The 22,579-nt window shown below is 72.9% G+C and overlaps 3 protein-coding genes across 4 annotated transcripts in view; all 3 read left to right on the plus strand.

Moving 5' to 3' along the window:
• Window positions 1–1,808, plus strand: part of NHEJ1 (non-homologous end joining factor 1) — a 29,608-nt gene extending 27,800 nt beyond the window's left edge. For both annotated transcript variants that reach the window (XM_090046177.1, XM_090046179.1), the window contains 3 exons: window positions 916–1,024; window positions 1,260–1,390; window positions 1,582–1,808. In XM_090046177.1, coding sequence (XP_089902303.1) covers window positions 916–1,024; window positions 1,260–1,390; window positions 1,582–1,662 — 321 coding nt within the window. In that variant the 3' untranslated portion in view covers window positions 1,663–1,808. The remainder of the gene's footprint in view (window positions 1–915; window positions 1,025–1,259; window positions 1,391–1,581) is intronic.
• A 2,101-nt stretch (window positions 1,809–3,909) lies between these two features.
• On the plus strand, window positions 3,910–10,036 carry IHH (Indian hedgehog signaling molecule). Its single transcript, XM_090046180.1, has 3 exons — window positions 3,910–4,362; window positions 6,541–6,802; window positions 8,996–10,036. Exons 1-3 carry the CDS (start codon window positions 4,057–4,059, stop codon window positions 9,661–9,663), a joined length of 1,236 nt encoding a protein of 411 aa, XP_089902306.1. The 5' UTR covers window positions 3,910–4,056; the 3' UTR covers window positions 9,664–10,036.
• A 3,996-nt stretch (window positions 10,037–14,032) lies between these two features.
• On the plus strand, window positions 14,033–21,999 carry LOC149867797 (homeobox protein Hox-B2-like). The gene is made up of 3 exons (XM_090041369.1): window positions 14,033–14,321; window positions 21,281–21,441; window positions 21,650–21,999. Exons 1-3 carry the CDS (start codon window positions 14,060–14,062, stop codon window positions 21,896–21,898), a joined length of 672 nt encoding a protein of 223 aa, XP_089897495.1. The 5' UTR covers window positions 14,033–14,059; the 3' UTR covers window positions 21,899–21,999.
• The last annotated feature ends 580 nt before the right edge of the window (window positions 22,000–22,579 follow it).

Below are 22,579 nucleotides of genomic sequence, written 5' to 3' on the forward strand. Positions count from 1 at the left end.
GCTGGCAGGAGGGAGAGGCCGGCGGTGCAGGGCCTGCACCATCACCTGGCCCCCCTGCCCCAGCCGGGGAACGAGGGGGGCTGTGCCTTGAAGCTCGGAGCAGGCCACGGACTTTGGCCTTGAGTAGCCGCCGCCCCCCCATCCTCCTCCTCCTCCTCTGCCGAGAGGAGCGAGGCCTTTATCTCTTACACTTTGTTCCCGTCTGCCCGGGCAGGGAGCGGCCAGTGGGGCAGAGGTTAGCGCCCGCACCTTTGGCACGCACGCACGCGCTGGGGCGGCTTCCCGGGTTTGCCCAGAGCCGGGGGACCACAGGGCTGCCAGAAGGGGGGTGCCTTCAGGGACCGCCCCCCCCAGTGCAGCCTCTGCCCAGAGCAGAGCACTGTGCCAGGTGCTGCCCGCGACCCTGCCCCGCTGCCCGCTGGGGCTGGCCCGGGGCAGGTGGAGGTGGAGGTGGGGGCCAAGGATGGCCCTGCCTGGCTGTGGGGAGCACAGCATCCTGGAAGGTCCCACAGGGATGCTCGAGGTCCTGGGAGCTGGTGCTGGCTCTAGATCTGGCTCTGGCTGTTTGGCGCCCGTCTGGTACCCTTGGTGCTGGGGAATCCCCTGGCATCCCCGGGGCAGGCGGTGACCGGGGCATGCCAGCTCTGTCCAGGGCGCAGGGATGTGCCCTTCTGCCCCCAGCTCCCGTGGCACCCACCCCTGCCGGCTGCAATACCGTGCAGGCACAGGGGTATTGCAGTGCACCGTGCCCAGGCGTCGGTGCCAGCCCCTGCCCCTGGGAATGGTGCGCAGCGGGGGGGTAGCAAGGCAGAGCCCACTCCCTAGCACCCAGCACCTGGGTGGGATCTGCTTGTTCCCTGGAGCCCGGGTCTGCCACGGCTGTCCCCAGACCTGACAGTGACTCTTCCCCCACAGAGCCTGGCCTGGGTGTGCGGGCCTGGGGACGGGCAGGCATTTGCAGACGAGCTGCAGCCCCTCTACAGAGCCGTGGTCCAGCAGGGAGCCCGGGCATGGCGTGGCTCAGGTGAGGGGGGCAAGAAGGAGGGTGGTGCGCTGGGGGCACCAGGCCTCTGCCAGGGGCTGCGCGTCTGACCTGGCCAGGCTGCGCCTCCCTCTCTGCCACGGGGACATTGGCTGGGCGAGGGGAGGCTGCTCCCGGGGGCTGGAGACCCTTGGCCCCATAGCCGGGGTGTTGGGAGCTCCTCACCCTTTCGGTCCTGCCCCCCTACACCGACCCGTGTTCTTGCCCCTGGTCCCAGAAGAGACCCCGGAGCTCGCTGCACCCCACGACGAGGCTGCGGGGGCCACAGACACGGCACTGCCGCCGGAGCCGCCACAGGGCACATCAGAGCCCCCGCTCTCTCCAGCCCGGAGCAACGGAGCCGCTGCGGTAAGTGCCGAGGGAGCCTGAGGCCTTTGCTGCCCGCCCCCAGGTCCGGAGCAGGGGACCAGGGGCCCCGATCCTGATCCGGGGGGCCTGCTGACTTGGGGACTGGGGGCTCTCCAAAGGTGTCCAGGTCCCCGCTGGACCCCAGTGGCCCTGGGAACTGCCCCCGTGCCTGATGCTCCCTTTCTTCCCAGGAGGGCTCATCTCCCAGCCAGAAGCCGCGACTGCTCGTGTCCAAGCCCAAAGCCAAGAAGGCCAAGGGCCTCTTCAGCTGACCGCCGGCTCTGTCCCCCTTCCTGTGGGGTCACCGCTCCGCCCGGCCCCGGCTCCCACCCCCCTCCCTGCCCCCTCCACCAAATTTAGCCCCTTCTTGCCTTGCTGTGGCTGTCGCTGCCCCACCACGTCCCAGCCCAGCTCCAGGACACTGCACGTACTTGGGGGGACACTACCCGCACTCGGGGGCTACAGGGCAGGGGAGGGGGTATTGGGGTCTCCGCTCCTTCGGCGGCCACTTGCACTGCCCCGCAATAAAGGGCCCCGGTCGCTGGCTGGGGGCATCCGACATCGGCGCTGCCGGCTCTCTCTGCTGCGGGTCACGTGGAAGCAGGGCGTCCCAGCCCTGTGCGCCGTCTCTGCGCCCCGGGTCCGGCTGCAGCCGGGGGGCTGGATGACTCTGCCCCCTCCTCTGCTTCTCACACACCCGGACTCCCCTGCCCTGTGCTCACTACCACGGATCCCGTCGCCCACCCAAGACCCCCGCTCCACTCCGTGCCCCCAGCAAGCGAGGAGGGTAGAGGCCGTGGGACGGGGACGGGGGACCCTGGGGTGGCTGGGCTGAGCACTGACATGCTCAGTGCCGCGGGGCTGGCGGCCGGGGGTCCGGGCAGAGGGCCGCGCTCCGGCCCGGACCTGGCTTTGCCACACGTGGCCATTGCATGGCGGGTGGGGGGACACCAGCCTGCCCTTAGGATGGAGACCTCAAGTGCGGGGGGTAGGGGGAACCCCCCATTGGCTGCCTTCCCTCACTGCCCCGCCCCCGGAGAAGGGCAGCCAATCAGAGGGGCTGGAGGCAGAGCTTCCCCGGACCCCCATCCGCAGCTGGGGGGGCAGCCCTCCCCACTCTCGCGGGGGCTCCTCCCTGGTCCCCCAAGCCCAGCCCGACCCCTCCGAGGCGGGCCCCATGGAGGGGGGGGGCCGCGGCCCGGCCATAAAGGCGCTTCCACAAATATTAGCGCTCGCCGGGCACGGCCCCGTGCCCCCACGGCCTTAAAGGCGGCTCTGTGCCCGCGATTAAAGGGACCTTTCAGCCGGCCGGTATTTTTAGAAAAGGGAAAGCAGAGAAAAAACCCGAGGGGAGGGGGGGGGGTCCCAGCCCGGCTGGGCAAAAATAGGGATGGAGCACCCCCTGGGCTGCAGGTTGCGCGGCCCCCGGAGCCCCGGGCCAGGCAGGGACAGCAGCCCCCCGCCCCTGCCCCGAGGGCCTCCAGGGGGTCTGCAGGCCCACGCCTCTCCCACCGGCCCTGCTCTCAGCTGCCCTGTGCCTCGAGGGGAAACTGAGGCACAACCCGAGCGGGGCCGGGGCTGCCCTTGCCCCCAGCAGCACGCCGCACAGGATCAGGCCCTCGGGGCAAGCCCCCACGAGCAGGCGCAGGGCAGGGCGGGGGGGTTCCGGGTGGGAGGTTGCCATCCAGCACGGGTGGCCCCGGGGCTGGGGGGCTCTGCCTGGGCACAGCAAGGGGCAGGGGCAGGGGCTTGGCGCCCGGGAGGGTCACGTTGTGCCAGGGGGGCTGACGGGGGCAGTGCCAGCTGCCACCAGCCCTGCGGGAGGAATGGGGGGCAGCGGTCCCCCCACCTGGTGCTTCCTCATGCAGCAGCGCATAGGACGCGCGCAAGAAGCGCGGCCGCTCGGGCCGGTGGGCGCAGAGGGGCCGGGGGCGGCCGGGCGCGGGCGGTGGGGCAGGGCCGGGGCCCCCAGGGCCCGGCTGGCGAAATCAGGGTGTTGTGTTTACTTTGCCCTATTGGCAGCTGGAAGGGGAAGCCCATCCCAGGCCGCATTGTTGTCTCAGCCACTTAATCAGATCCCATAATCCTGTTGTGGAAATATCGGGCCTCTCTGGAAACAATGGAGCCCGAGAATATTGTGGTTAAATTTCAACCAGCTGCCGCCCTGCTGCTGCGTTTGATGCCCGGGGCCCGCTCCCCTCCGCCGGCCCGGGGCACCGGCTCGTCCCGGCGGGGGCTGCGCCCTCCGGAGCTCCGAGAGGGGGAAACTGAGGCACGGGCCGGGCCGAGGTGCCCCAGGGCGGGGGCCGGCGCCGCGCAGGGAACGCAGGCGCGCCGCGAGCCGAGAGGGGGAAACTGAGGCACGGGCCGGGCCGAGGTGCCCCAGGGCGGGGGCCGGCGCCGCGCAGGGGGCTGCGCCCCCGGGAGCCGCAGGGGCGGGGCGGGGCGGGGCGGGCGCGCGCCACCTGCGGCCAGGTGCGGCGGGCGGGGGCCGGGGGCGGCGGGGGAGGGACCGGGGCGGCGCGGGGCGGCGGCCGGGCGGCGGCCGGGCCGGGCCGGGCCGGGCCGGGCCGGGCGCGGCACTCCCCGCGGCGCGGGGCTGGGCCGGGCCGGGCCGGCCGGGCCGGCCCGTATTAGTGCGCCCATGGGCTGAGCGCGGCGGGGCCATGCGGCGGGCGCTGGCGCTGGGGCTGGCGCTGGGGCTGGCGCTGGCGCTGGCGCCGCGGGGCGCGGGCGGGTGCGGGCCGGGCCGCGTGGTGGGCAGCCGCCGCCGGGCGCCGCGCAGGCTCGTGCCGCTCGCCTACAAGCAGTTCAGCCCCAACGTGCCCGAGAAGACGCTGGGCGCCAGCGGCCGCGCCGAGGGCAAGGTGGCCCGGCAGGGCGAGCGCTTCGCCGAGCTCACGCCCAACTACAACCCCGACATCGTCTTCAAGGACGAGGAGAACACGGGCGCCGACCGGCTCATGACCCAGGTACGCCCCGGCCGGCCCCGGACACCCGCGCGGCTCCCCGCTCCCGGCTCCTCCGGGCACCGCCGGACCGCCCCGGCCCCGGCCCCGGCCCCCCGGCCAGCAGCCCCGCAGCTCGGCCCGCTCCTCTCTGCGCCCCGGCCCGGCGTCCCCGCTCCTCCGGGCCCCCCCGGGTCACCGCGCCCCGGCCCCGGCCCGCAGTCCCCGGCTCCGGGCAGCAGCTCCCCCGGCAGCGGACTCTGCCCCGGCGGCGCGGGCTCCGGGGTCCCCGCCGGGCTCGCGGTGCGCAGCGCCGAGCGCCGCCGGGAGCCGGCCCGGCCCGGGGACCTGTTCCCTCGCCCAGGTCCAAGGGTCTGCCCCCGCTCCCATCGCTGCATCTCCCTGAACAATGTCCCGTGTTTGCTCGGCCGGGCCCGGCCCTGATAAGGCCGCGCCCGCCCGGAGGAATGTCCCCCTCGCCCGCCGGGGCCGGGGCCAGGCACCTCTGCCCCCCCCAGCCGTGCCCCGGCGGCCTGGCAAGGGGGTGCCCCCCACACCCCGCTGCACCCCCCACCCCCAACCTGCCCCGGGGGGCATCTCCGTCCCGTCCCTGGGCGGCACTGACACCTGCTGGCTGCCGCGCGCGCTGCACCGCCCGGCCTGGCCCCTGGGGACTGCGGCCCCGCCGGCCACCCGGGGGGCAAGGGCCGGGGCCGGGGCCGGGGCCGGGGCCGGCGTCTCCCGGGGCGGGGGCACCGGCCGGTCTGCCCGGCATGGGGGGGGGGGGGGCGACTGAGGGGCTTGGGGGTAAGTCCAGGCAGCTGGGGCCGGGCCGGGCCGGGCCGGGCCGGGGGGCGCTGCTCTCGCGCAGGGGAGACGAGGGTGCTTGTGCAGGTGTGTGGGAGCGGACACGCGCGTGTGAGTGCGAACATGCAAGGGACTGTACACGCCTGCGCGGGCCCATGTGAGGGTACATGCCTGTGAGCGTGTGTGCGCCCTTGGGAGTGTACACACGTCTGCGCGCGCATGTGAGCGCGTGCCTATGTGTGCCTGCGCACCTATGTCTGGGAGTGAACCCATGTGTGCGACGATGTGACCGTACGCGCCTGAGTGTGTGCACACGTGTCTCTGCGTGTGCCCTTGGCAGCAGACCAGGGGCGGGGGGCGCGGCCGGGCCGGGCCGGGCCGAGGGACCGCGAGTGCGGGGCACCGGGGTCTGAGCACGGAGGGGCCGGGGCCGGGCGACCCCCGCAGCGCTGCCCCCGGCACGCCCAACCCCCGTCCCGGTACAGGTGTTGCAGGGGGGCAAAAGTCCCGACCCCGCCCCCATCTCCAGGCTGATCTCCCTGCGGCCGAAAATGGCCCGGGGGCAGGAGCTGCAGAGGGCACGGGGCAGCGTGGGGCAAAGGCATCCCCTGAGCTCCGCTCAGCCCCAGGGCAGGGACCCCGCGCGGCGCCCCCAGCTTCCTGCCCCCCAACCCCCCCCCCGCACCGCACAGCCCAGAGGGGCTGGGGCCCAGCAGCTGCTTTCTGGGGGGGCAGGGGCTGCAGGTCAGGGCATCGGCGGGGGCGAGGGGGGAGTCAGGGGCTGCGGGTCGGGAGTCAGGGGCAGGGTTGGGGAAGCGGCGGTGTGGGTCGGGAGTGGGGGGGTGCAGGGCGCTGTGCTTTCTCTCCGGCTCTGCCCCTGCACCCTCCGGCTCCCGCCGTGCGGCCAGGCGGGCGCTGGGGTCTCCCCTCCCCGGGGCTCGGGGCCGGGCGGGGCTGCCCCTGGAGAAGGAGGCTCTGGGGGGACCAGCAGCAGGGTCAAGCCCATGCACGGCTGCGGGGGGCAGAAGCGGGGACTGCCCCCCGATCCATGACCCCGCGGCCTGGGACGGCGCCGGGTCCCGGCTCCGCTGCCTTCATGGGGGGCTGGGAGGGGGCAGCCGCCTTTGCCGCTGACCCAGGGGCGCCCGCCCGCCCGGGGCCCTGGCCTCTGCTGGGGGTGCCGGTCGGGGGTGAGGGGCACCGTCCTGGTGTCGGGGCAGGGGCTGCGGGGCACTAGGGGGCCCGGCATGGGCTGGGGTCCTGGAGCTGCGGGTCGGGAGTGAGGGGCACCCCAGGGCCGGGGCCGGGGCTGCAGGCTCGCGGCGGGGGCACGGCCGGGCTGGGACGCGGGCGCCGGGGTGAGGGCACCCGGCTGACCGCCCGCCCCGCCCGCAGCGCTGCAAGGACCGCCTGAACGCGCTGGCCATCTCGGTGATGAACCAGTGGCCCGGCGTGAAGCTGCGGGTGACCGAGGGCTGGGACGAGGACGGGCACCACTCCGAGGAGTCGCTGCACTACGAGGGCCGCGCCGTGGACATCACCACCTCCGACCGCGACCGCAACAAGTACGGCATGCTGGCCCGCCTGGCCGTGGAGGCCGGCTTCGACTGGGTCTACTACGAGTCCAAGGCCCACATCCACTGCTCCGTCAAGTCAGGTGAGGCCGGGCCCGCGGGCGAGCCCCCAAGGGCCCCCGCAAGCCAACCGCTGCGCCGCGCTCCCGCCCCGGCCCCGCTCCCCCCCGATGCGCCGGGGCGCAGGGGCGGGGGCAAGACGCCCATCTCCGGGGCGAGGGCTGCTCGTGGGAGGGGGGACCTGGGAGGGAGGGGCGCCAGCAGGGGGGGGGAGGGGGCGCGGGGCGGGCAGGGGCTGCAGGTGGGGAGTGGTGGGCGCCGCAGGGGGGCAGGGGTCTGTGGTCGGGATTGAGGGGCACCAGAGGGGCTGCGTGTGTGACAGCAGTGTGGGTGGTCGTCTGGGGGCCGCCGTGGGGACTGGGGGGCACTGGGTGCCCCCTGCCCCCCGCTGCCGCGTGCCACCTGGGGGTCTCCGAGTATGCGGGGCCATGCCCCAGGGTCCTGGGGGCTCTGGCCGCACTGTGTCTCCAGCCCCTCCGTGGGGCGGTGCCAGGCCCCCCCAGTGCCCGCACATGCGAGTGCACATAGCCTGGCGTGGGGAGGGCTCGCACACGCGTGTCCACATTGCACTGAAAGCAGGCGTGTGTGCACATGCCCAGCATGCAGGGGCAGGGATCAGTTGATTACACACCCATGAATTTGCATACACACATGTCCACGCATGTGTATACACATGCATGTATGGAAGCGCGCACACATGCATGGACACACATTGGAACAGACATGTGCCCACCCTCGCACATGATCCAGACCCACGTGTGCATATGTGCACACACAAGCCACAGGCACAGCCACCCTAGAAAGGCGCAATGGTTGTGTCCATGTGATCCCCACACCACAACAGAGCAGTGAGACCATGCACGAGGGCCCAGTGAGCACACGTGTGCACGCACGCTTAGACACACCACCGAGAGGCACGCATGCAAACTGCACCTGCTCCTCCTGTGGACTGCAGTAGGGGCTCGCACACAGACGTGCTCATGGGCACGTGCTTACACACAAATGTTCACGCTCACACAAAGACACACGCTTGCAGAGACAGATACATACACTCACACATACCTTCATGCGCACAAATGCTTGCACTCGCGCGCACACACGTGCACATCAGCTCTGCCCTCGCTGCAGCTCCGTGCCAGGCTGGGGCTGTGCCCACGGGGGAGCGCGGCTGGGCCCTGCCACGCGGGCACCCGGCTCTCCCCTGCCCAGCCGTGCCTGCCGCGGGGCGTGGGGGGCAGGTCGTGGCCCCGCTCCCACGAGCTCTGTCCCGATGCCGCAGACCGGAGCCGCCGGCCCGACGCGCCCGGACGCCGCCGCGGCTCCCCGCACTGACCCGACGGGGCGACGCAGCCCGAGCCCGAGCCCGGGGGACGGCGCGAGGCACCGCAGTGGGCAGGGGGCCCCGTGCGGGGCTCCGGACCCCGCGCCGGCCCGCGGGCAGCCGGCCTGCCTGCACACATGGCTCTATTTTTGGAGGGTGCTGCCAGGGCCCTTGTGCCCCGGCCCTGCTCCCCTCGGGCCCCAGCTGGACCCCCCCCGCCCGCCCGCCTGCCGGGAGGTGACTGGGGGGGTGACACTGTGCCGGGCCCGCGAGCAATAAAAGCTTCTCTCCTCCAACCTGCGGCTCGTCTCCATCCGCGCCCGGGAGCCCTGGGGGTGCAGTGCGACCCCCAGGACCTGCCCCTCTCCGCCCCCCGGCAGGGGCTGCTCAGGCAGGGGTCACAGGGCGGGGTCCGGGAGCCACGGGGCCGGCATGGGGGGGTGCTGGCACTGGGAGCGAAGCTGGGCCCCCAAAGCTGGGCCGCTTGCCTATGCCCCCGCCCCGCCCCGCCCCGCCTGGAGCCCCTCCTCACCCCACGCAGACCCCGCCGCCTCCCCAGGACCTGGGGGCGGGGGCGAGAGCCAGGTGCTCCGGCCTGGGCAGAGGCTGCGGTGGGCAAGGTGCCCGGGAGCTGGTCTGTGCTCGGGGGTGGGGGCAATTCCCAGCCCGCATTCACGCCATGGGCAGCGGCGCCCGGCCTGTGGCGCCCCCCCGCAGCATCCCGCCCCGTGCCGCCGCACGGCTGCCCGGAGCGCGGCGCGGGTCGGCCCAGCAGCGGGCGCGTCTCCGGCGGCGGGCCGGGGCCGGGGCCGGGGCCGGGGCCGGGGCCGAGGCCGGGCTGACCACGCTCTCCTCTCTCTCTCTCTCTCTCTCTCTCTCCCCCCCTCCGGCGCAGAGCACTCGGCGGCGGCCAAGACGGGCGGCTGCTTCCCGGCGGAGGCGCTGGCGACGCTGGAGGACGGCGGGCGGACGCCGGTGCGGGCGCTGCGGCCGGGGCAGCGCGTGCTGGCCATGGACGCGCGGGGCCGGGCCGCCTACAGCGAGGTCGTGGCCTTCCTGGACCGGGCGGCGGCGGCGCGGCCCGTGTTCCGCGTGCTGCAGACCCGCGCGCCGCCGCGCCGCCTGGCCCTCACGCCGGCCCACCTGCTCTTCGTGGCCGACAACGCCACGGCGCCCGCCGCCCGCTTCCGCGCCACCTTCGCCAGCCGCGTGCGCCCGGGCCAGTACGTGCTGGTGGCCGGGCCGGGGCCGGGGCCGGGGCTGCAGCCGGCGCGCGTGGAGGCCGTGTCGCTGCGGACGGACGTGGGCGCCTACGCGCCGCTCACCCGCCACGGGACGCTGGTGGTGGACGGCGTCGTGGCCTCCTGCTTCGCGCTGGTGGAGGAGCAGGCCCTGGCCCAGCTGGCCTTCTGGCCCCTGCGGCTCTTCCCCGGCCTGCTCGGCGCCTCGCTCGGCCCGCCCGAGGGGCTGCACTGGTACTCGGCGCTGCTGCACCGCCTGGGCCGCCTGCTGCTGCCCGCCGACAGCTTCCACCCCGCGGCCGCCGCCCCGCCGGACACCTGAGGCGCGCGGCCGCGCACGGACACGGCGGCGGCGAGCTCCCGGCCGGCTCCGCTTGCCGCCACTGCGGGCCCGCGCCCGGGCGGCTCGCACCCACGCCCGCGGCGGAGCGGGGCGGCTCGCAGGGGCGGGGGCGAGCCCCGGGCCCCAGCAGGACCCGGGCCAGCCGGGCTCGGGCGAGGAGCTTCCCCACCGCAGCCCCGTGCCACCGCCGGGCTCCCCGCGGCGGGGAGCAGGGCGCCTCCTGCCGGCAGCCCCCGCTCGCGGCCCAGCTGGGGGGCGGGGGCGCCCCCAGTGACGCCTTTATTTATTGACCTGCTCTCGGGAAGCCGCGGGCGGGCGCAGCTGTTGCGGGGCCGCGGGCGTGGGCGCGGGTCTCTTGTTGTCTCTTCACTGGATGGACGTTGGGACGAGTCCAATAAACCTCTTGACCACCGGTTCCAGCCCGTCCTTCCCGGGGGGCCGCGCACAGCCCCGTCCGAGCGGCCGCCCGCCTCGGGGGCGGCACCGTGGGGCCCCGCACTGGCAGCAGCCCGGGCGTGGGGAGCGGCTGGGCGCAGAGCCTGGCACGGCCGGGGGCGCGGACCCGGGCTGCCACTTGGCTGACTCGGGGCCTGGGTTTAAGGGGACAAAAAGCCCTGAACTCGGGGGGGCAGCCTGGGACAGCACACGCATGCAGTGCGGCCCCCGCCCCCCGGGGACGGTCACACGCGCCCCGAGCTCAGCACCAAGCTGGATCCTTGGCAGGGCTGAGCTGACCTAGGGCTGGTGCCCCTCCCCGCGTCCAAAGCGTCTCTTAGCTAGGGGCCCCGGGGGTGCCCCGCCGAGGGAGAAACAGCCCTCAGATGGGCTGTGACCCCCCCCCCCGGACAAGGCCAGAGCGCCCCCCCCTTGCTGGGGCAGGGGATGCACAGGCCAACAGGCCCCAGGTCGCCCATCCAGGCCCGGACCTGGCGCGACCCTGCTTAGCTTGAGAGCGGCTGACTAGGCTGGGGGGGGGGGTGGAGTTAGGTTTGGGGGGGCTTTACCTGCCGCACCCCGGGGGCCTCCGCCTGCTCCCGACTGTCCCACTGGTGCTCGTGGGTCGCCCGGTCCCCCATATTCAAGCCATGCCCTTATGGGGGGGTTCCCACGTGCCCCTCCCACGCGATACCGCCTGGCCCCGCTCTCACCCCTTGGGCAGGACACGCGCGGGGTCAGCCGCGGGCCGGGGGGGGGTCTCTGCCCTGCACGGGCGAAGCTCGCGTGGGGGCCCGGCGGGGGCCCGAGTGGGGCCCTGGGAGCAGAGGCGGGCCCCGATCCGGGCACGTGGAGGAGCCCGGGGCTGCCCCCCCCGCCGCTGCAGAGTGGCTGCCGGCGGACTCGGCTAATTGAATTAGCTGCTCATTAGCAAGAAGGCGCCGCCGGCGCCCGGGGCGGGGTCAGGGGTGAGGGAGCGAGCTTCGGTCCGGTGGGGCCGGGGTGTGCCCCGTGCCCCGGCGGGCCGTGATGGATGGCGCTGCCGGTGGGTGGCACCGGGCCCCCCACCACGGGGACGTCTCCGGACATTTGTCCTCATTTCCATGCCAAAGGCGCGGGGCCGCCGGGGCAGCTGCGGGGCGGGCCGCGCCGCCCCCTATTCAGCGCTCCTGAATGGGGCGACACAGCCCGGCCTGTTAACACGGCCCCCGCCCGTCTGTCCCCTCCCGGCGGCCCCGCAGCGGCGGGGGGGGGGGGTCCCGGCCCGGGACAGAGGCTCCGCTCGGGCCCGCGGGGGTAGCTCCGCGCGAGGGAAGCTGGGGGGAGGTGGTAACGGGGGTCAAGGGCAAGTCCCGCGTGGGGAAGGGGCTGCCGGGGGGGGGGCGCGGAGAGGAGCGAAAGCAGCTTCTCTCCTGCTGCCGGAGCAGGTGCCCGGGGCAGGCCGGGGGGGCCCACGAAGGTGCCCGGAGCGGGCAGGGCTCGAGGCCTGGAGGCTGCAGTCAGACAGGTTGAGGCTGGATTTGGGGAGACGCCAGGGCCGGGGGGGGGGTCCCAGGCGAGGCTGCCGGGGGCTGGGCAGGAGGGGCGAGGCGCGGCGATGCCCGTGCTCTGCTGGGGGTGTCCAAGGCTGCCCCCCGCCCCAGGAGTCAGGGGTTGAACGGCGACAGCGTGAGGGGTCTCAGAGGAGGCTGCTCGCATGGGTGAGGGGCTGCAGGTGAGACCCTCTGAAGACACCGAGGGGCCCGGGTCTCCGCAGCCGGCGCAGGTGGAGGCTGGGGGCGATCTCGTGGCTGCCAACAAACTCACTGGGCGGGGGGGGTCGGCAGGGAACTGGGGACACTGAACCAGGGCGGCCCTCAGGGTTACCAGAAATAATGGCGAGCAGATTCAGAGTGGACACAGGGAAGGCATTCCTCGTGGCGAGGGCTGCCCAAGCGTGGAGCGGGCTCCCGGGGGGGGTGCTCCCCCCTGCCCTGCAGGTGGTCAAGAGGGGATTAGCCAGGCCTCGGGCTGGGCTACCCGACCCCCGGCGGCAGCAGGACGGTGGCGGCCGCGACCCCCTGTATCCCGGGGGCGGGGGCGATGTCCGGGGCACACGGGGTCTGCCGATCCTGCTTCGGGCGGGCTCTGTGGGGTCCCCGGGGCCGGGAGACGGGCCCGCCGGGCACGCCGCGCTTCAGCGGGGGGGGGGGGTAACGCGGCCGGCGGGGCGGGGCGGGGCGGGGAGTCCCGCAGCGCGGCTGGTCGCGGCCCGAGGCCGACAGATGGGAGCGGGCTCTGCGCCCCCGCCCCGCATCGCTGCCCCATCGTGGGCGGCCCGGGGGGTCCCAGATGCCGGCCCCCGCGGGCGCTCCCACCAGCCCGATGACGGAGCCGGGCCCGGGGGGGCTCCGGGGCCCCCGGCCGGCGGGGAGAGGCGGTCTGGGGGCGCTCGCAGTGACCTTGCCGGGGCGGGGGAGGGGCTGGCTCCCGGGGGGGTCGGGGGTCCCCGCCACCCCGGCAGCTGCCACCGTCAGCCTCTCCTCCTGGTGTGGCGGGGGGAGGGGGGGCAGGAGCCTCCAATTAGCGAATGAGCCGGGCGGGGGGCGGGGGTCTCCCAGGGCCGGGCGCTGGGGATGTTCAATTAACGCTAATTGCTCCCGGGGCAGCGCAGGCTGGCGGGGGGGTGCCCCCCCCAGTGCTGGGACCGGCCGCGCAAGCCAAGCAGGTCCGGGCGCGGTGGAGCCTGGAGGGGAGTCCTGGGCGGGGGGGTCGGCTGTGCGCGCCCCCGCCCGGCCCCCCCGCCCGGCCCCGGCCCCCGGCCCCGGCCCCGGCCCCGGCCCCGGCCCCGGCCCCGGCCCCGGCCCCGGCCCCGGCCCCGGCCCCGGCGCTTCAGGAGGCCTCGGCGCTGGACAGCTCCCGCGGGGCCGCGCCCGCCCCGCCCCCCGCCCCCCCGGCTCGGCCGAGCCCCGCTCCCCGCGACCCCCGGCAGGGCCCGGGCCCCGGCGGGAGGGGGCAGGGGGCCCCCACCCCCTCCAGGCCAGAGACCCCCGGAGTCCGGGCCCTCCCCCCGGCGCCTGGCACCGCGGTGCCAACCCCGAGCTCCCCCCCCGGGAGGGGTTAATCTGTAGCCAGGGCCGGGTAATAAACGCCCGTTATCTCCCTAATGAGCGCACATTAATTAGAGCCCAAGGTCCTGGGAGCTGCCGCGGGCGCTGCGAGCCCGTTACGCGGGGCTGGGGGGTATCGAGCCCACGTCCCCGCAGCCCGGCGGGGGCCCGATCCGGCGGGGGCCCCGGGCCCAGGGGGCTCCCCCCCCCCGCCCCGGGCCTGGCACGGGCCGCGCTTCATCAGGCGGCTCTTCCGCGCGGGCGCAGCGCCTGTTTGAGGAGCCGCTTTATTAAATAAACAGCGCGGGGGGGGCTGGGCTCGCACATTAACCCCCCGGGCACCAGCAGGCTCTGCCCGGCCCGCCACTGCCCGCGGCCTGGAGCCGTGTCCGCAGGTGCGTGGGGCGGGGGGCGATGCTGCCCTCCCCTCGTGCCTGTGCGGGCCCGGGCGGGCATCGGGCCCCGCCGGCCGGCTGAGGACCCTCCAGCTGGGCCCGCCCGCGGCAGGGGCCACAGCGGCCTGGCTGGACTCTGCGCCGCGCCTGGCACCCAGCCCCTCCGGCGGCAGGGACCCCCGGGCGGGGGCGGGAAGGCGCGCACGTCGGGCAGCCCGGGCGGAGCGATGCCCGCGCCCCGCGCCCCCCGGCGCCGCCGCCGGTCCCGGGGGCCCCTCGGGAGCCAATGGGATCGGGGGGCAGGCCGCGGCGGGCGGGCGGGCGGGAGGGAGGGGAGGGAGGGGGGCGCGGCGAGGAGCCGTCGGGCTCCAGTGCCCGGGCGCGGAGGCGGCGGCGGCGGGCGCGGGCGCGGGCGGGGGCCGGGCCGGGGGCGCCGTCGAGGCGCGGGCTGGAGCCATGGAGAAGTCTCGCGCCTTCCTCATCGACGCGCTGCTGGCGCGGGACCCCCCGCCGGCCCCGGCCCCGGCCCCGGCCCCGGCGCTGCTGCCCCTGGCCCTGCCCGGCCTCTACCCGGCGCTGCCCGGCGCGGCCGCCTTCCTCCCGCCGCCGGCCCCGCCCGGCCCCGCGCACCTGAAGGCGGCGGCGGTCGCGCCCTTCCCGCTGGAGCCCTGGATCCGCGCCGGCCTCGCGGGGCCGCCCCGGCTCGCGCACTTCCACGGTGAGCGGGCGAGCGGGCGGGCGGCCCGACGGCGCGGCCGCCCGGGCGGGGGGGGGGGCCGGGGCGCAGCCGCCCCCGCCGCGCGGGTCCCACAGCGATCAGCCCGGGGCCGCGGGTCAAGGCCGCGCGGTTAATGGTTACCCGGCAAAGGGGAAGTGTCCCCGGGGGCCGCCGCGCGGGGCGGGGGCCCTGGGACGCATGCGTGGCCCCCCAGTCGCGTGTGTGCGCGTCCTGGACTGCAGCCCCCGCGCCCCCAGACGGGGCTTGATCCCCTGCTTTGCTGAGCCCCTCGGGCACCGGCGACCCCCGTGCCCTGCTGGCAACGCCAAGCGGCACATCTCAGCAGAGCCCTGCCAGCCCGCCCCCCACCAGGGGCCCCGATCCCCGCCGGGGCCTCGGCCCCCCCACTCGGGCAGAGCCAGCTGCAGGGAGTCAAGCCCCTGCGCAGGGAGAGGCTGCACGGAGGGATTCCTGCCGCGGGGCGGAAGGCGGGCAGCGCCGGGCGCGGGCACGGGCGCTGCAGCCTGGTGCGCGGGCAGCCCAGGCCCCTGGCCCTGCAGAGGCCTCCTTGGCCTGTTCGCTGCACACCCGAGAGGAGGAAGCACCTTCCCGGAGCTGGAGCAGGGACCCCTGCACCTGTCTGGCCTGGGACAGAGGAGGGAGGCGGGGGCTGGGCTGGCTGTCACCTCCCGCCTGGTTTCCTTCTGTCATTTTCCAACTGGGAGGGTTAAACCGGCCGCACTGGGGGGGTCTGACTGGGTCATGTGGGACAGATGAACACACAGTGTCCTTGGGCACCATGGGACTTATACCCCCCGCCCCCCCAAACACGCACCCCCCCCAGGAGTGGGGACTCGGGCGTTGGCCCGTGGTGGGTGAATCTTGCACCTGCTCCCAGGAGCCTGAACCGAAGGTGCATGGCAGGGGGCAGCCGCTGGAGTAGGTTGTTACCCTGCGGCGGCAGGGCAGCAGGGCCCAGGAAGGCCTGTCACCTGCAGCTGAAGCCCCTGCCCAGAGCCGGGCCCCGGCTGCCAGCACCTGGCCTGTCCCCGGGTGGATGGAGCCCAGGTCTGGTCTTGTCCTGAGCATGGTGGGAGCCCGGCCTGGGCCCTGCATGGACCCGAGCGGCCCAGCGTGTGAAAGTGGAGCTAAGCCCAGGCCAGTGGGGTCTGGCTCCCCATTGCCTTCCCCCGGGAGCCTTCTTCCAGGCAGCAGAAGAGCAGCACACTGCACCCCAAGGCTGTTTGGGGCTGGGGGCATGTTGGAGGGTGCTTGTGGGGGTCCCCAGGAGAGTGGGGGGTGAAAAGACAGCAGAGAGAGCCCAGGGGAAAGGGTACCGGACTGGCATCGTGGTGGGCACGGCGTCTGCTTGGAGCAACGGGCTCCTGGGTCAGGCCCCGCTCTTGGCTGCTCCTCCCCGTGGGGACAGGGTCCCCGGGAGCTGAGTCGGAGGCAAGGCTGAGGAACAATGGAGCGACAGGGTGCTGGGGCTGTGCCAATGCTCCTGCTGGGACTCAGCCCCGCAAGGTCATAGCTAGAGGCTCTTGCCCCCCACTCACGCTGCCTTGCGGGGAAGGCAGGGGTTTGCCCCCTGCTCAGTCTGGCCCGACCGGGGGTTTCCCCTCCCTCTGCAGCGGGGGCACGGCCTGGGCCTGGGCTCTGCCCAGTGCCCCCCCGGCAGCAGCAGGACGTTGGTGGCCACAGCCCCCTGTATCCCGGGGCAGGTGTGGGGGCAATGCCCAGGGCTGCGTCGGGGCGATGGTGTTGTGCAGCTCCAAGATGGCAGACGGGGTTTGTCTGGGCGGGTTCGGACGGGGCCGATCCTGCCTCGGGCTGGATGTCACCCCACAGCTCTCCACTGGCCCCATGGCCCTGGTCCAGGCAGTGGCTGATTCCCCGGGTCGCTCAACACCGCCGTCACGGATCTGTCCGTGCTGGCACCAGCGAGCCGAGCGTGGGAGGCAAAGCCACCAGGGCAGGGGGAGGACTTGGGCAGGCCATCCATCCACGCTGTGGGGACCACCACAGACTCTGCAGAGCAGATCAGCTGCTGCCGAAGCCAGGGACCGTGGGAGCAGCCGGAGAGGCCAAGGCCAGTAGGAAAAGCTCTGCCTCCCGGGGAGAGGCAGCGGGAAACCCCTGATAAGGGAGATGACTGAGTCAGAGCCCGCAGGCCCGAGGGAGGCCTGGAGCAGAGCGGCAGCAGTCCTGGGTTCAGAGCCAGGCCCGCAGCCCGTGTGCCCCAGGCCTGGCCGGCCTTCCCGCCCGGGGGAGGCTGGGACCTTCCCCCACTGCACAGAGCGGGCTCGGGCACCTGGGATCAGAGCAGCGGTGTGGAGCCGGGGCTGAGGGATGTGCCTGTGGCCACACGGGGAGTCAGTGGCGGGGCCGGGCTGAACCCAGGAGGGCACCTGCGCTGTGAGACCCGCCACAGACCCAGCCCACAGGAGATGCGGGCCCTCGAGGGCCATCTCAGCGGCGCTGCACGGGTCCGACGTGGCCTGCGCAGCACTATACTCCTGGCCTGTGCTGTGGGCAGGGGTGAACCTTGCTCATTGCCCAGCCGGCCCTCCCAGTCCCAGGACCTGGCCATCGGTCTCTGGCTCCCTCTGCCACCGACGGGGAAACTGAGTCACGGGGCCGGGGGGTTCTCACCCAGGCGCATGCGACAGCTGTCATTTATGGCCAGCATGAGCCACACGTGGTGGCAGAGGACAGACCCTGGCTGGAGACTTATGGGCACCCGGCATGGAGAGGTCCGACCCGGGGCTGCCTGCTGCAGCCACCCATGCCCGCTGCCCTCCCCGGCTAGGCCCCTGCTCCGCTCTGGGGTCCCGTGGGTGGGTTCACCCCGAGCTCACCCACTGGGGCTGAGCAAGGCTGGACCCGGCTGCATTGAGCACATGCCCCCCCGCCCCAAACACTTTAGTTCCTCCAGGCCCAGGGCAGGGGCACTTGGGGAGACCGGGCTTGCTGCAGGTCCCAGCACCCTGCCCCTCCCTGCAGGGCCCAGGCACGGGGAGGAGCCGCCCTGAGTCCTGGGAAGGGGCACGGAGGCTGGCGGAGGGATGATGAGGGGCAGGGGACACGGAGCCTGCTGGGGCAGGGTGGCTGCACCGGTGACCTCCCAGCGTGGCCCATTGCTGCAGAGGGCAGGCAGGAGGGGGCAAAGCAGGGGGGCAGAGCCAGGGTGTGTGATGGTGCCCGAGGATGGGGGAGGCAGCCTATGTGCCCAGCCTCTGGCCCCGGGGCTCAGCCTCAGCTCCACCATCGGCCCCAGCTCCGCCAGCAGGAAAGCCTTGCTGAGGGCTTGGGGGTCCTGGTTTCCACCGCCCAGCCAGAGCCCCACAGGGCTCCGAGCAGCCCCCCGCTAGCAGCAAGCGCGGCCCCGAGAGACCTGCCGCTCCTGAGGCATTGTTCAGTTATGGGGATGTGACTGCCTCACTTCACTCCTGCCCCCCGTGCCCTGGGGCAATACCCGTCTTTGCGCCAGCCGGTGCCTGCCTTTATCCTCTGGCTGATACTGGGGGTCCACGCACCCCCAGGCAGCAGCTGGGCCAGGGTTCGGGTCAGGGTCAGGGCTGGGGTCAGGGCTCTGGCAGTCCCTGCAGGCGGAGCAGCTCCGCACCCGCCGCCTCCCACCGCCGCCGGAGGGAACAAACAACCCCATTTGTCAGGATCCGAGTGTCCGACGCCCGCCCCGGGCATCCGTCTTCTCGACAGCCCGATGCAGGCGCTGGGAGGCCGAGAGAGCCGCAGACACATTTCCCCCCTTGGACCCCTCCCCCAACACATGCACACAGGTGCACACATGTGCACGCACATGCACGTGCACGCGCCCACCGCCAGCCATCAGGCAGCTCAGAGCAGGCGCTGGGGCCAGTTGACGGGCAGGGGTGCCAGTGCTCTTGCTGGGACTCAGCGCCACAAGTTACTGGCTGCAGGCTCATGGCCCCCGCTCATGCTGCCTTTGGGGGGGCAGTGATTTGCTCTCTGCTCAGCCTGGCCCAGCTGGGGGGGGCTCCTTTCCTCTGCAGCGAGGCACACCCTGGGCCTGGGGTCTCTCCAGCGCCCACCAAACCCCCGGCAGCAGCAGGATGTTGGCGGCCGCGGCCTCCTGCATCCCGGGGGCAGGGGCGGGGGCCACGCCCCGGGCTGTGTCAGGGCAATGGTGTTGAGCGGGTCCAAGGCTGCACATGGGGTTTACGTGGGCTGGTTCGGCTGGGATGGATCCTGCCTCAGGCTGGATGTGACCCCGCAGCTCCCTGCTGGCCCCGTGGTGCTGGGGCTCTGCATAGTGGCGGGAAGCTGTGGAGCCTTCCCCCAGCCAGGACGGCATGTCCAGGGGCCTGGCGCTGGGCTGGGGCTGGGCCAGGGGGCACGAGCTGTGGGGAACTGTGTGGGTCACTAGCTCCGCTGCCCTGGGACATGGGACCATCGGGCTCTGGGGGAGGTCGTCCAGTCTGTGGCCATGGTTTCAGCTGGACAACGATGGAGCAGGAGCAAGAGGTCTCAGCCGGCTTCTGCAAACCCAGCAGGTTCATCCCTGTATACCGATAGCTGTGTGTGTGTGCACATACATGTATACATGTGCCTGCCTGCACACATGTGTTTGCATGTGGATGGGTGTGCATGGATGTGTGTATGTGCATGTGTGTGGGTGTGTGCATGCATGGGTGGGTGCCTGCATGTGTGTCTGTGCATGGATGCATGTGTTTGCATGAATGTGGGTGCATGTATGGTTTGTGTGTGGGTGTGCATGCATGCATGTGCACATGCATGTACGGTACTTGCATGATGCTGCACATGTGCAGGTGCAGGTGTGTCTGCATGAGTGTGATCACACGTACCCATGTGTGAAGCCATGTCATAGGCCCCATACAGTCTCCAGAGACTCTCCCAGGGGCCCTGGCCTTTAGGGGCAGGGGACTAGGTTCGATTCCAGCCTTGCTCCGAGTTTCCAGGCCTCATCCAAGGGGCTCCGGGGCCCCGGCCGTGGGCTCTAGGCAGAGATACCTCGCCCCAGCATGACGTGAGGCCCATCGACTCCCCTGTGTCCTGTCATGCCCCTGTAGGCAGTGGCTCCCTTTTGCCCAGAGCTGTTATTTCAGGGAGGATCTGTCCTTGTCCCTTTGATCAGTCCCGGTGCCAGCAAGCTCCCTCCTGTACCCCCTTGCCCACAGGCCATCATAGGGGGCCGTAGCAGGCAGAGCAGATTCATCCCCCTGGATAGCTAATGAAATCCCTCCCGTTTAGGACCCTCTTCTCCACCAGAGCCCAATCCCAGCCCATGTCCTGGCCCTATAAATCCCCTTCCCCCTTTGTCCCCATACCCGCCTAGTTGTCCTCTGCTTCCTTCAGGTAAATATAGCTTGCAGCTGGCATCCCTGGGTCCAGCACAGTGCCCGAATCCCTGCAGCAGAGTCCTTCCCAGGGCCACAGAGACTCGCATCTGGGCCCAGGCACTGTCTACACTAGGGCCCAGACCCTGGGGTCACAGCTTCCCTTGGGCGCGTCCCTGGAGCTGATGGCAGCTGGAGGAGGGGCAGGAGAGCTGTAGGGGAGTCTGGAGGAGGGGGTAATCCCTGAGAGCCGTGGACTGTGGCCTGCGCAGGGGAGAGATGGGGCTGAGAGGCAGAGGACCGTGGGGCAGCGTCCCATCCTTGCTCCATTGAGCATAAACCTCTCTGGGCCAAGGGTGGGTATTGGGGGCTCGTGCCCCCCCGGCGCAGCCACAAGCTAGGGGGTGAGCTGTACCATTGGGACACCGGCACATGGCATCGTTGTGGCCCCAGGATCACAGCGTCCCTGGGGGCGCGCTCAGTGCCAGCCCGTGCTCTCTCCACCCCTCCCAGAGGTGACCCCAGCCCGGGCACCCCGGCAGGCCGGGGGCTGGTGGAAGAGTGCCCACCCCGAGGGGCTGCCCCAGGGGCTCCTGGGCTCTGTGCCTGGCCCTCTCCAGACATCGAGCTGCAGAGCGGCCTCATGCCCTCGCCCTCCGCCTGCTCTGCCAGGCCGCGGAGCGGAGCCGCACGCCCCAGCCCCTTCCCAGCAGCTTTCAGGTGTCGGCCGCGGCGGGCAATAAAGAGGCAGCGCAAAGATAGCAGCGGGGATTGAACAGCACGTCGGGCCCTGGGCCGGGGGGGGGGCCGTGGCCCCATCAAAGGCGCCTTTGTTCCGACTCCTCCTGATTCAGCACCACGCCGATAAGGGGTCGTTGTCCCCAGCAGCCCCCTGAGCGCCGCCCGCACCAGCTGGGGGGGATCAAACAGGTCTCGGCCCAATAAAATGGCACTAATTGCGCTAACGGACTGGGCCCGCCCTGATAAGGGATGTTCACGGGCACGGCGGTGGGGCCATAAAGCCATTATGGGAGGCGAGGCGACGAGAGCCACACTCAGGGCGCCCACGCCCTCCAAGCAGGTACCAGGGGGGTGGGCACGTGGGACCTGCCACCCCCCCCCCCCCCCCCGGCTGCCTCCAGAGGCCGTGGGCAGCTCTCCTTGGACCTTGTGTCCGGTGATAGGGATGCTTATGCCCGGTCCTGCACCAAAAGTCCCACCCGCCCTGCAGCCCAGAGACTCTCAGCCTCCCCTCCGCCCTGCTCGCCTTGCCCTGGCGGCCTAGGAGCAAACGGGTAAATCCCAGCTTGCCTCTGCTGTGACCCCCCCCCCGCGTTGTCTCTTCTCTAGGCCAAGCTCCAGCCAGCTGAGTCTCTGCTCACCTTGGGCTAAGTGATATGCCCAAGGGCATGCAGGGGGCCTGTAGCAGAGCAGGGGGCCACTTCTGGGTCTCTGGCTCCCGTCCTCCTCCTCCCTGAGCTCGAGGCTCGAAGCCGCAGCTTGCAGCCCAGAGGTCCCGGCGGAGCCCCAGCGAGGGCTGGGGCAGGCCAGCCAGGGAGGGGGCGACAGCTCCACCCTGCTGCCCCGGCCTGACCACGTGTGTCCCTGTCACTGCAGCCGTGCCGCAGCCCGGGCTGCTGGGGAAGTGCCGCCGGCCGCGCACCGCCTTCACCAGCCAGCAGCTCCTGGAGCTGGAAAACCAGTTCAAGCTCAACAAGTACCTGTCGCGGCCCAAGCGCTTCGAGGTGGCCACGGCGCTCATGCTCACCGAGACACAGGTCCTGGGGGGCAAAGGCAGTGCGGGGAGGTCTCAGGGGCTTCCCTGCAGTCAAGCTGGGTGGGGAGCCGCCCCACCGTCCAGCCTCTTTGCCCTGCCAGCCCCCCCGGCTGTGACCCTTGCGGACCGTGGGGGCCCTGGCCCTGGGGGGGGTGGAGAGAGGGCGGGGGGCTCTTGGGGACCCCCTTCACACCGACGTCTCCCCGCAGGTGAAGATCTGGTTCCAGAACCGGCGCATGAAGTGGAAGCGGAGCCGCAAGGCCAAGGAGCCGGGGGCACCGGGCGAGGGCGAGCGGCAAGGGGGGGGTGTCCGGCCTGGCCCCAAGCTGCTGCCCGGGGACCCGCGGGCGCCCGGCGGGGACGGCCCCGGGTCTCTGCCCCCCCGCGGCTGTGGCCCCGGCTCCTCGGGGGAGGACGAGGACGAGGACGTGCCCAGCCCCCCGCACGGCCAGAGCTGAGGGGAGTGGGGCAGCGCCGGGGTGGGGGGAGGCCGTGCCCCCTCCATCCGCCCCAGCAGACTCAGAGACTGTGCCCAGGCCGGGCCGAGCCCTAAGTTATGTGTGTGCGGAGTGTATTTAACGTGTCGTGTCCTGTTTGTGCGGCGGGCCGGGGCCGGCCCCCCCGCGCCCCTATAAAGCTCTTTGCTACCGTGCAGCGCCGAGCTCCGGCTCTTCCTTGCCCCGTGCGCCCATGACTGGGCAGGGGGCTCGGCCCCGGGGCCGGCCGTGCGGGCACAGAGATGCTGAGCCAGTGGGCAAGGGTCCCGTGCCCCCTGGGCCCTGCCTGCCCCCATCGCCCCCGGCCCCCAGGCAGCCGAGGCCTGGTCTACCCACCTCCACCCAGCCTGTGCCTGCCCCCATCACCCACGACCCCATGGCCCAGGGGAGGGGCACGGGCAGGAAGGCCCATGCATGGGGTCAGAGGTGGGGGGCCAGCCCCTGTCTCTAGCCTGCATCCCACAGCCCTCGTGCCCCTGCCGGCAGACACCAGGCAGCCCCCAAAGCCCAACCGTGGCCAGGGCAGCGCTTGGCGCTGGGGGGAACAGCGCCGTGCCCGGTGCCGGGGGCAGGGGAAATTGAGCCCAGGGGCTGCGAGGAGCCGGATCGGGGCCTGGGTGATCCTGGGGACAGGCTGGGCGG

Source organism: Crocodylus siamensis, chromosome 4 (genome assembly GCF_052110815.1).
Source record: "Crocodylus siamensis isolate JL-2025a chromosome 4, ASM5211081v1, whole genome shotgun sequence".
Taxonomy (NCBI): Eukaryota; Metazoa; Chordata; order Crocodylia; family Crocodylidae; genus Crocodylus; species Crocodylus siamensis.

What these genes read in the sequence shown, in the direction of transcription:
- IHH (XM_090046180.1), top strand. Translation starts at nt 4,057, where the DNA reads ATGCGGCGGGCGCTGGCGCTGGGGCTGGCGCTGGGGCTGGCGCTGGCG. An exon ending in CCGACCGGCTCATGACCCAG is followed by an intron (nt 4,363 to 6,540) that starts GTACGCCCCGGC and finishes CCCCGCCCGCAG; the next exon opens with CGCTGCAAGGACCGCCTGAA. An exon ending in CCACTGCTCCGTCAAGTCAG is followed by an intron (nt 6,803 to 8,995) that starts GTGAGGCCGGGC and finishes CCTCCGGCGCAG; the next exon opens with AGCACTCGGCGGCGGCCAAG.
- LOC149867797 (XM_090041369.1), top strand. Translation starts at nt 14,060, where the DNA reads ATGGAGAAGTCTCGCGCCTTCCTCATCGACGCGCTGCTGGCGCGGGAC. An exon ending in CCGGCTCGCGCACTTCCACG is followed by an intron (nt 14,322 to 21,280) that starts GTGAGCGGGCGA and finishes CTGTCACTGCAG; the next exon opens with CCGTGCCGCAGCCCGGGCTG. An exon ending in TCATGCTCACCGAGACACAG is followed by an intron (nt 21,442 to 21,649) that starts GTCCTGGGGGGC and finishes GTCTCCCCGCAG; the next exon opens with GTGAAGATCTGGTTCCAGAA.